Source organism: Typopeltis vanoorti, chromosome 4 (assembly GCF_054136105.1).
Source record: "Typopeltis vanoorti isolate ZY-2024b chromosome 4, IOZ_Tvanoo_1.0, whole genome shotgun sequence".
Classification (NCBI taxonomy): domain Eukaryota; kingdom Metazoa; phylum Arthropoda; class Arachnida; order Uropygi; family Thelyphonidae; genus Typopeltis; species Typopeltis vanoorti.
The window spans coordinates 12,084,294-12,097,060 of NC_143552.1; the positions used below are offsets into that span (position 1 = coordinate 12,084,294).

The window sequence follows — 12,767 nt, forward strand, 5'->3', positions numbered from 1 at the left end:
TAAAGACTATGTGGAGGTCTCCTCTCAGTTATATAGCTTTGACCCTTAAGCACCCCAATATGAAAGTTTTGCAATCCAATTTTTGTTATCAAAATAAATGGCAAGGCTGAATTTTTTATCATTTAAAAATATATCGACTTCCGTTTTTAATTCCAATAAATGAGCAAGAATTTTCCCTTTCGACAGCCATTCTAGTTTCTGTATGAAGTAGAAGCAATGTATGATCGGCACCAACTTTTTCACAGAGAATAGAAAACAGTCTTCGATTAAGAGCATTTGCTTTTGTAAAATTTATAACTTTTACAGCAACCATCATTACTTCTTGTAATTCTAGAGTAATTCACTCATTTTTTTTAGAAGCTAGTTGTTCTCTGTGTATGGAAGAATGAGTAACCATTATATTAGAATTTGCAATTTGTTTTATTCAAGAGATAACACCGATATGATGACCTATCATAGGGGCTGCACCATCTGTACAGATTCTGACACAGTTTTGCTACTGTAACTCATTGGATGTGAAAAGTTAATTTATTTTGCTGAGTATACTTCTAAACAAAACAACATGTCTTCAAATATATCTTCTTTATTATGGTCAGTATATCGCTCATATCCCAAACGATACTCTTTTTGGAAACGTCAGTTGAGTCATCTGTTTGTAGTGAAAACCATGGAGAATTTTTAATATTTTGAATTAACTGCTCTTGGAGATCGTCTGCAATCAGTGTAGTTCTATGACAAATAATATCTTTTGACATAGGTATTTCTTGATTTCATTAGCCTCTGATATTCCAAACAGTTTCTCGCAAATATTAATCATGCATGGCTTCAATAAACTTTTGCTTATTGTAAATGTTGCTTTGATTTTGCAATATTCAAAGCTGTTTGAAATGAAGCTTTAACTAATGATTTATTCTAACAGTTATTGCATTAATGAAATAACAGCTGTTATCTTTATATTGCTGATGCTTCATATCTGAAAGCCTTCTTAATTTATTTGGTTTCAGACTACACCACAAACAACACATTGTGGTTTTCGAATTTCATCCATTTCTACACTATCAGCTCAGCTAACACCTTGTTATTCCCGTATACTGGGGTAGGCGAGGCCATTTAGCCCTATCTAACTTTTGGAGGCAGTTCAATCCCCACTGGTACCAATCAGAGATAGATGGCCCAAGGCTATCACTATTTCTACACTAATAAATCTGAATTTTATATAACTTATATCATTTTTTTTTTTTTTAGTTATTTTTTTTACATTTATGACTGGCATTATTTTCTGTTTCACACTCATTTACACCAGCCGTGAAATTATCACTATTACTACTTTCACATGTTCTTTTTGAACTACCAGGTGTGTTTATATTTAGGAAATCAAGTAATGTTCTTTGTTTGCTCATTTTATAAGGGGCTCAATTTTAAGAAATAACAAATCAGTATTACAGCACTGAAAGTTTTGAAAAGTTATAGCACTCAAGTAGCACTTAACTGCGTTAAGTTCTATGTATTCGTACTAGTGTTGTTTAAAACTTCAGATGTCATGACTGGTAGTGTTGCCAACAGTGAAAAGTTGACTTGTGGTGCCACCACTAAAGAAATTACTGCATTAAACTGCATAATTCAGATTACTAATACAAAATGATACAAGTTTGAAACAAAGTGAAATAAAGAGCAAAAAATAATTATTTTAAGAGATTTCATAATTTTAAAAACTAGAAATGTTCTATAAATTTTCTGCGGCTCCTTGGTTAAGAATCACTGTTCTAAAGGACTTCTGACTGCATCATTCCACTTCAGACATTGGTCTTCCTCTGAGTATTTGTCCTGACATTTTGACATTGAACATCTGTATTTAATTAGCTAGTCTTTCCTCTTTCATTCTGTTTAAGTGACTTTAGATTAGCTCTGCTCACACTTTCTTGAATGCTAACAGTGTCAGGTTCATTTTCTTTAAAGCAAAGGAAATAAATTTCTTGTGTCTCTGTTAATGCTTAAGAATGTGCAATGATAACAACTGCTGTTGTTATCAATTACCCTTAGCTGTTTTCTTTAATGGGGACACTAAGGGTAATCGATAACAACAGCAGTTCTCATACCTGAAATATTTTCTCTTATGAATGATAACTTTTACTATGAAACATCCATTCAACAAATTACTTGGTAGCAGGTTCAGTTATTCAGATATTTCTTTCTGTGTACATTTTGTACATGAGAAATTCAACAAAACAATTGCAGTTATCTTAAACCTTATTAAGAATTAAAAAGTCTAACCCTGGATCTAAATTCCTTTAATTTCATTAAACCATCTTGCATCCCTCTTTGAAAATTATATAAAACACATGAACCTATTTTTCAGTTTCTTTTTTAATTTTCTTAAAAATTACACTGTTTAACATTTTTCTTTCTGTGTGAAAGACTCCAAAGAAAGGAAATAATCCTCAAAAAACAAAACTTCCACTGTTCTCCTAGTTAATCCCCCCCCCCTCCTTTTTTTTTTTCTCATGATTTGAACAATAATGTTACAGCTAAGCTGCTTTAATCATAAACAGAACCCTGCACACTTATTTGCAAAATAAGCAAGTTTATTTTTCTCTTCTTCTTTTCAGCCATTTTCTGTCCACTGCTGGATGAAGGCCTCCTCCAGTTCTTTCCACCTTTCTCTGTTCTTGGCAATGGTTGACCAATTTTTCCCAACACATTTTGACAGTTCATCACTCCACCTTCTTTTAGGACATCCTCGGCCTCGTTTCCCTTCTTTTGGAATCCAGTTCATTACTATAGTGGTTTATAGTGCATCTTCTCTCCTGGATAGTTGTCCGGCCCATTTCCATTTTAGTCACTTATGGTAAAGAACGATGTCAGTGATGTGAATCTGGCTTCTTATCTTTTAAGGTGATGCCTAGCATCAACCTCTCCATTTTTCTTTGAGTTGTTGTTAGTTTATTTGCCATTGCTTTTGTTAGTGACCAAGTTTCACAACCATATGTGATGACTGGAAGTATACATTGGTTAAATGTCTTCCTTTTTTAAACAGAGTAGGACATCATTGTTTTGAAAAATGCTTTTCAATTTTCTGAATGCACTCCAGGCAAGTTGAACACTTCTATTTATTTCCTTTTGGAGTCCACAGTTTAGATCAGTGAGATGATCTAAGTATGTATATGAAGAAACTTTCCAAGAAATTTTCTATTATTATGTTTTTTTTTGTGTTACAAAATGATTAAAAATGATTTTAGTTTTTTTCTCTGTTTATTTTTAGACTGACTTTTCTGCTGTCATTATATAGGTCTTCTACCATTCTATTAAGCTCTTCTGGAGTGTTTGAAAAAATTATGATATCATCCACATATCTTAGGTGTGTTAAGTTTCTGTTATTAATTTTTATACCAAGGTTTGTCCAGTTTATATTATTAAATATTTCTTGAAGGACTGCTGTAAAGATTTTGGGTGATAGTCTCCTTGTCGGACACCTTTTTCAATTGATATTTTATTGCTACTTGTGTGAAGTTGGATTGTTGCTGTTGCAGTGCGGTATGTTTCCTGGAGGAGGCCCATATATTCTCCAGGAACTCCCTGATTCTGGAGTGCTTTGATTATTGCATTAGTTTTGATGGAATCGCATGCCTTTTCATGATCAATAAAGGCTAAACAGAGAGGCAATTTTTCTCTTATCAATAATTAATTAATTTATTTAAAACATCACCAATCATAATATCTAATTTCATTGCTTAAGTGAATCTCATTATGTCCATTTAGATCAATCTTAACGTTTTATGTAAATGTGATACATGCCATGCATGATTTATTATTTTATATAGAACTTAACTGCATTTTTCTATTAATATAATTAAATTAAAAGAAACAGCCTAAATTATAATTCATGCCAATTTTATTGAAATGTGGGACAACTGTAACACATATGGTCTACATAAGTTTTTTTAATCTATGTTTTGTAACAGGAATTTCTGTTTCTTATCTTTCTCTCTCTAATTTTTGGAGTTTATCTTTACTACTTTTTTTTTTTAATATAAACAGAATTACTGTTGCTCTTTCCTGTTCTTTTAGTGAGTTCCCCATTTAAAAAATTAGCTCAGAATTATATAAATATAAGTCTGAGCTTATAAACTAATATCTAATTATTCCACTGTTCTAATATCTTTGCCATTCTTTTGTGATGGTTATGATAACAGTCAAGTTTGTATGTTTCTAGTTTTGGATAGTAGTGCACAATTTATCTAACAAATTAATGATGTAATGATTAGGGGGGGGGGGACAACTAGCATGTAAAAATAAAATTGGCCAATTCAATAGTCAGTAGAGCATCGATTTGAATCCCATTGTGGCCATGGATATTTGTGAAAGTGTTGGATAAATTTCATTGTCCAATGTGAGACAGGAGACCCAAACATGCCATGAAAAATTTCCATGTTTGGTTTCTGGAGCAGATGACTGATGATCGGTAGATTTATATTTCATGTGTAATTTCTCATTAAAAAAAAAAAACACCTTATCTGATATAATCATTTAGTTTCAGTAATTCTGAAATCAGTAGTTAGGAGTTTTAAATTTTTGACAATTCCAGATGATTGGAATAGAGCTCATAGTATCCAATTATAAAAAAGAGAAATAAAACTGAATATGAGAATTATACCCTACTGAGTGTTCTTGGTATTTCCTGTAAGATTTATTCAAGTATTATACTTGAGAAAGACTAAGGAAAATTGCGGAAGGCAAGTTTGGAGTAGAGCAATCTGGATTCAGGTCAAACAGAGGTTGTCAGAATCAGATTTTCACTTTAAGACCAATAGCTTAGAAATCATGGGAATACAACAAGGATCTATATTTAAGTTTTGTAGACCTGGTAAAGGATACAAAGCTCCAAGAGAAAAGCTGTTATGAAACTAAAGTTATATGGTGTAAATATGGCATTGGATCAAGCAATACATAATCTATATTATTTGAGTTGTAAGTGAGCAGTTAGAATTGAATGGGACACAGGAAGATGGTTTGATCTTAAATAAAATGTGAGACAATAGTACACATTTTGAAGGACAGTGGTATTAAACCTGATATAAGAATTGGAGATGTTAATTAGCTCCCTACTTTATGCAGATGATCTTATACTTTTTAATAAATACAGTATGAGAGGATTCCCTGACAAAATTGAATAACTGCTGTAATAAATTTGGTATGAAAATCAACAATAAAAAGATGATGAAAATAGTCAGAAATATTAATAGTCAGACATCAACTGCATCCCGAATGGAGAACTTATAGAACAAGTAAAACATTTCAGCTATTTATTCACAATTTTTTACTGAAGACAGCAACTCAGTATGGAAATAAACAGGATCAAAGTTGGTATGGAAAGAAATCAACTAAATAAATTTGTGGAATAAGAGTTAGTTAAAACACTAAACTAGGGCACATGACAGTGTTCAAAAACCAGTTTTAATTTATGGATTTGAAAGCTGGGTTAGAAATATAGCATGTGATCTAAGACTGGGGACCACGGATATGAGAGTTCTGAGAAAGATTAGGGAATGAACAGATGGTCTCAGTGGCAGTATCATTAAAAATGAGGATGATATAAGGTAACTTGACATTATTAGCAGAGCTAATTCCAGGAATATAATACTGCAAATAATTTGCCATTATTAGCAGAGCTAATTTCAGCTATATGAATTTCATGTCGTATAGTTACTTAAACAGAATAAGAGAGGAAAAGTTAGCAGATCAAGTGTTTTTTGCCAGGATGGCAGGAAACAGAGCCTGAGTAAGACCAAGATGTAGGTGAATTAATACACTAAGAAGTGCCTTAGAAGACAAAATATAAGATCTGATTATATTGCAGTCCTAGTAGATAACAGGTTAATTTAGAAGAAAATTGTCAATAGGAAGTAATAAATTATGCAACTTTTTCATGTGGTACTATCATCTCTCTCCAGCCCCTCAGCATACATATCAGGAATATAATAGTGGAGCAGTTGATGTGAAGTCAGCCGACACTATATAGAAATAGATTAGTTGTGAAGGTACTTTGCATGCAAACTTCATTTATTTTTCCTTGGGTAAAGGAAAAAATTTCTTTTCAAGAAAAAGATACTTTGTAACCATGAAGAAAAACTTTTGACGTCTTTCTTCCAATTCATATGACAGGATTGTTTTGATAGTATTGATATTTGATTATCTCTTCACTCCACTTGACATTGGTTATTGAAGATCTTGAATCATTTGAGTACTAGAGGATTTCTCAAATGAAGCGAAATGGATAGTGTCATCAGCAAAATTATGAATGGGATTTGAAGTTTTTGCTGTATGGGAGGGAGAGCATGGATGAATGTTGTACAGCATTTCTAAGGCATTTTATTGTGTCTGGCATTCACAATAAGCTGCCATCTTATGGGTTTGTCTCCTATCCTTTGGATTGCTAGCTATCCATCTGGTCATTCATTGCATATCATGTTGGATGGTGAAGGCCATCCATCCACACACACACACACACACAAAAAAAAAAAGAAGAAAAAAAAGTGCATAAGGTTAGTGAGGAAGTCTGCTGTAGAACAAGAATAGTGACTCCATATTGGTAATTACTAATTAACTGATGAAGCTGGCTGTCAGTGACCATTACCATCACTTTTGCAAGTACTGAAGTGAGAGCAGTGGGATGTTATAGTTTGATGTTTGACTTTTATCTCCCATTTATTAGGTAGTACAGGATGCAGATATTAATTCTAAAGCACAAGTTTTGAGCAGAACTGGAAGAATATCATCTTGACCAGGAAAAATTATTACTATCAAGATTGTTTGCAGATTTTTCTGATGCATTTCTAGCAAAAGACTGAAGGTGAGCAGTTTGTTGTGTGAAGGGAGTGATTTTCATTGTACAAGAGTTGAAGGAAAATACTGATGCCAAAAGGCCTGTCATATCTTTGTGTGATGTTTTCATGGTGCCATCGGGGGGGGGAGTGGAAATAACAAAGGGATGGAAGTTATGTCTAACAATCTTACCGAGGAATGTGAAGGCATAACTGCCGTTTTAGTATGAGGCAAGCTTATCACATTTGACCTTATGAAGCCTGCTTTAGATTTGTTGATAATTTTGTTACATTTGTTTCATACTATACTATAGGCTGATTGAGATGCTAGTTTTTGATGTGAGCATATTGAATATATGCTGTATGTTTGTCACAGACTGATCTCTAGACAGACCAGATCTCTAGAAAATGTGAATTCACGTTTTCTAGAGATCTGGTCTAAATCATCTTTACAAGAAGAATGAGCCGTAATTCTCCAATCTAGGTTTTGCAGTGGATTGGAGAATTAAGGCTCATTCTTCTTGTAAGGATTATTTAGTTATTTGGGCAGAGCAGTTGTTCAGATTCCGCTTTGTACCATTATAGTACCATAGGATATCAGGCTTTGAGAGGAAATTGGCTGTAGAGGAGATGTGTATGGTTGGGCAGTTGCCAAGGTGAATAGATATCTGCAGTCTGTTTGGAGAGAGAGAGTTGGTTAAGAAAAGGTATGGAGTGTTGGAAGAATAATGAGTATTATCCAGTATTCTGGTTGGCAGGTTAAAAATTAGGATCAGATTAGATTTATGGTACAGTTGGTGCAGGAAACTTAAGAGTGGGTATGTACAATTGAGATTGACTTGTGATGTGACTCCTATGTGTTGAGTGCTCAGACTGTAATCCAGGTGCAGTCTCGACAGTACCTCCTGGATGATTCCATACTCGGACTAGAATACCTGGACTGCCATCAGGCATAACTGGCAGAATTGGAGCCAAAGATTATTTGACAACTGAATGGAACTTATTACCGTTGTGTTCAGTCTCATGCACTCTCAAAAGTAGCCAGTCTGCAGAAATCACTTTATTGCTATAACCCTCAAATTGGCTCTGATATGTTAATAATGATATGTTAAGCATGCTTAACAAGGCCTGATCTGTACTGTATGTGAGAAGAAAGGGAAGGCAGGAGACCCTATTCAGAGACAAAACATGGCAGTAGCTACTTCACCTCTATAATATGCAGGGCATTAGTATTTCACCAGGATATGAAAGATATTCATCAACTAGATTTATTATCATTTATTTGCAGTATTTTGTAAGATGTAAGAATGCAGTTTTAATCAGGTTAACAGAAAAATCGTTTGATTTTTTTTTTTTTTTGATAAATGAAAACATTCTTAAAAAATGAACAAAACAGTGTTGTTGAGAAAAATGAGCACTTTCACCACCAACAGCACTTTTTTTCTAACAATAAATTAGAATGGCTTGGAGAATCCATTCCAGTCTACTCCAAATGGGACAACAGATCATAACTATCACTTCTATAAAACTACAAATGTTTCTGAATTGAGGATATGGAATCATTCATGTCTTATTTCCAGTTTCTCTCACTTACGAAATTATTGTATATGGTTACTCACTTGTAGATAAGATGGATATCTTGGGCATATAGAGAGGGATAGTATAGAATTTTCCACCTAATGCTGTCAAACTCATCTTGTGTAATTCTTCTCTTGAGGTTTTGCACTGTTTTGAAGAGACATGTCACCTTTGTGGTTGAGCGATGCATGCTTTTGGAGCAGCATGATGAAAAACCTGCTGCATTCATTATGAGTAAATGTCTTCTGTGATTGATTGGCTTCTAGAAGTCATAATTTCACGATTCACAAATGTATGAATTCTGGGTTTTCGTATATGCAACACTGGCTAATTGATCATTCGACATTGCTGTACATTAATCAATTTTGTTGCACATCAGTTAATGTCTAAAAATACTTGACTGTTTTGACACATGAGCATATTGTCAATCCTTGCAATTTGTTGTTGGTTATGAACTTTCATTTAATTTGCAAAATTCATTTGCTAATTTTGCACACTTTCTCAATCAGTGCAAATACAAATGAATTATTTCATCATATTTGAATTCATTCTGCAAGAACCTGACATGCTGATTGATTATATAGCAAATATTTGCTCCCATTTTTTACTGATAAAGTAAACGTTGAATAATAGCAATTTAAAGAGCATTTTTCATTACTTCCTCTGAAACTTGTTTCATGTTTGTTAGGTGGGTGTCAACTGATCAAATGTCACTTGTAATTTCAAAGTGTAAAGTGCTACTGTCTTCCATATAATTTTTGTCAAAGTATTAACTTTAAAAAAATAATTTTTTTTTGTCACATTATGTTTTTGATTTTTTTAATTGTGGGTATTATTTTAGATGTTATAACATTCACTAAAAGCTTTTTTTTTTCCAATGAATAAAATGCATAACTTTTTTTTTCGTTTTTCCTTTCAGTAATCAAGATGACTTTGCCGATTTTAGTTGTTTTGCTCCTGGACATCCACTGCTTAATGTATCATCTCCGAATAGTGCACCAGTTGGACTTATGGGACACAATTCAGTGCAAGGTGTTCAGTGTCTCCATCCTCAAACTTCTCTAATCCAGCCTGTTAGTGTTCCCCCACTTATGCAGCCACTGGCTTCCCCTATTGTTCCATCTCCATCAGGATTAACATCTCCAACTGGTACACTGTACCATCCTACACCACCTTCCACTAATAGTACTGTGCCCATGTCTGTGATGAAGACTCAGACTATAGTTTATCCAAACATGACAGATATTCAGCCAGTGATTTACAACCAGTCATCACTAGGAACTATAGGTGGCATGATGTTTACTAATGCTGTAGGAACAGGACGATCTTTAATACAAGTACGTAGAAATTTAATTTGCATGTTTGTTTCTGTGTGCAGAATGATTATAAACTTTGGAATTCCAGCCACTTTGCTTTGGTTTCTTTTGGCATAATTCCATTCAAATTCATGTCAATCAGTGATGAAGTGGCTTGTCTTGAGTTTTTGACAACTGAGAAGCAATGAATCACTTGGGAGGGGGATAACATGTGTAGTTAAAAAAAAAAACAAGTATAATTTTATATTGGGAGAATTGTTTACTAAAACTGTGCCTTTTATAACATAATAAATCTAAAAGCATGTTTTGAATACATATGGAAACATAATTAAGTTGGAAGTAAACAATTAAAAATGTATCGTCACTGAACAAAGTTTTAGTTTTTATTAAACAAATAAAGGTATCAGTTTCCGATTTGCTGTAGGTAAATGAATGGGTATGTCAGCGCTGAGACCCCCGTTCATCTGCCCACAGCAACTTTTATATTTTATATGTTATCCCCATTCATCTGCCCACACTCATTATGCTCACCCCATAACAACATTTTTAGCGCCATTGGTGTCATGGGCAAATGAATGGGGAATGTTGCGCTGTCCCGCTGATATCTTCATTCATCTGCCCACAACAAAGTTTATCCTCAATCCACATTCATCTACCCACAGCAACTTTTATATTTTGTATGTTATCCCCATTCATCTGCCCATACTCATGCCCATACCCCACAACAACTTTTATCTTCACGCACTCTCTGATGCAACATGTAAACTGTTCCATTCGCTAAGTGCGTTGTGAGACGAGGGGAAAATGTTGTTCTTATCTTACTCCATTCATCATAATACTGAATACGAACTTGACATCCATGGATTCCATCATGGATGACATCCCTTGTCCTGTCCAAACCATCACCTGCATATACCCAAAAATTTCACTCAGAACATTCCAAAGCCTTTAATGCTCTCCCCACCCCAATCCATCTACACATACATACTTCTGGCTGATACGAATCGTCTTATTTCCCTGATGAGTTTTCCATGACCAGCAAAAAAAATTTAAGACATCCTGTTATGCGAGATCCTTCCCGTTATCTATAAACAGTCCAACCCACGATGTCAGTCGCAAAGTGCCATCCATGTGGTTGTGCGCATTTTCCAGCCAGCGACCGTATCCCATATATACCGTACGCATGTGATTTGTACTAATCTTGTTATGATGGTGGTTTTAATTATATTTGTCCTGTTTTATCCAGAGGCACAACAGTGGTCATCATAAATCTGGCAGATTCATTAATTGTGTGGTTGTTTTATTTATATCCATCCTGTGTGCTGCTTGTATTCATTACATTGTGATGTGTGTTTCTGTACAATTCATGACCGTACGGATGTTGTTGCCTGCATGTGATGGATCTGGTGTGCTCGGCCGCATATTTCCACAAGCAACCGTACAAGATACAGAATTTTGCTAAACAGGACGTGGGCAGCTATCCTCCTCACCAGCAGAGCTGAGCCTCACCGTGATGTCACTTTGCATAACTTTTGTTTCATCCCCGATTTTGAAATGAATTAATTCCATAACTAGTAACGAGAATAATTGGAAACTGTAGTCCAAATAAATAATATGATATAATTATGTTACTACTTACTTTTAATGAGATGGTTCAGCTTCTCAGCCTTTGCAAAGTTGCTGGATATCTGGCTCAATGTTGGTCAACTTTAGTCGAAGATCGGCACACACACTAAGATGATTTCTGTATTTTGTTTTTATTTGAATGAGCGATGAAAATACTTTCTCACAAAGATGGGGTGTAGAAAATTGCATGACAATTTTCAGTTCTTTTTCAGATAATTCGGGAAATTCACTTCTCACTGAAGGCGAGATCCAGAATTGAGCCAAACCAAGATCGTGGAATTATATTTTAAGCCCACTGTCACTTGAAAGCTCAATTAACTGTTCGTTTTTCGATAATGAAAGTTCGTTCTCTTGACTATAAGCCTGAAATAGATCATCGAACCCACAGAAATATCTTATAAAAGTTATTCAGAAAATATGTTTAAAAATTGTGTTTCAGAGTTTTGAGGTGGTCACAATTTCCAAAAACTCATAATCAACAAAACATTTTACACTAAAAAGGATTCCAATCTTGGAAAAGGTGCAAATTATCTGTCTTTTACATAACTAATGCAAAACACCATTTTTTTTTTCTTCTTTTCTCGAATGCCTTTATTCTGTCACAGGCATCAAGAACAGTTAAAGAATTTCCCTGAAGGGAAAGATTTAGTTTATTTAATTTTGAAAAAAAATGTCTGAAAGATAGTAGTGTTGATAACCATGCTTCGTCACAAAGGAGTGATGCAAAATTAGAATTATGTTCATTTACAAACAATAGAACTTCGTTCCTTAATAGAAATAATCTTGTTAGTACTTTGCCCCTGAAAAGCCAGCAAATTTCAGAATGAAGCAAAAGTTGTATATATTCACTGCCCATTTCATCGCAGAGTACTGAAAATAACCTGTTATTTAACGGTCGAGCCTTAATAAAATTAACTAGCTTTACAGCGTTGTATAGCATAGTATTAAATTCTGGTGGCATTCCTTTGGAGGCGCCAACCTTTCCCTATGTATGAAACAATATACCCGATTCATATCCGGAGCCACTTGACCATAGAAATAACCCCCAACTATGCCTGCCTGTAAGGGCGCAAGCTCCATCCAAACAGAAGCCCATGCATTTTTCCCACTGGATCCCTTTATGTATCATGTAATTATTGAGAATGTGAAATATTTCTTCTCCAGTTGTTCGGGATGACAAAGTTCTACAAAGCAGAATATCACTATGAATGTTATCATCCGCATATCTCACGTAGCATATTAACTATGCATCATCTGTAGCATCTGTAACGTCATCATCTGTAACATATAACAAGGGCTCTTCTTAACTCTTTCAATTCACTGAGATTCTACGTTACCTGCCATATCATTAATTCTGCGACCTACAATGTCATTGAAATGAAATTAACATCTTTTAGTAACTTGTTGCCAGACATAGTTTTTGCCACAT

General features: G+C 34.4%; 1 protein-coding gene across 2 annotated transcripts in view; it reads left to right on the forward strand.

The window, feature by feature from the left end:
• lqfR (clathrin interactor lqfR) overlaps window positions 1-12,767 on the forward strand; it is a 364,785-nt gene that overhangs the window by 264,778 nt on the left and 87,240 nt on the right. For both annotated transcript variants that reach the window (XM_090391640.1, XM_090391641.1), the window contains exon 9: window positions 9,316-9,733. In XM_090391640.1, the coding sequence (XP_090247766.1) occupies window positions 9,316-9,733 (418 nt within the window). The remainder of the gene's footprint in view (window positions 1-9,315; window positions 9,734-12,767) is intronic.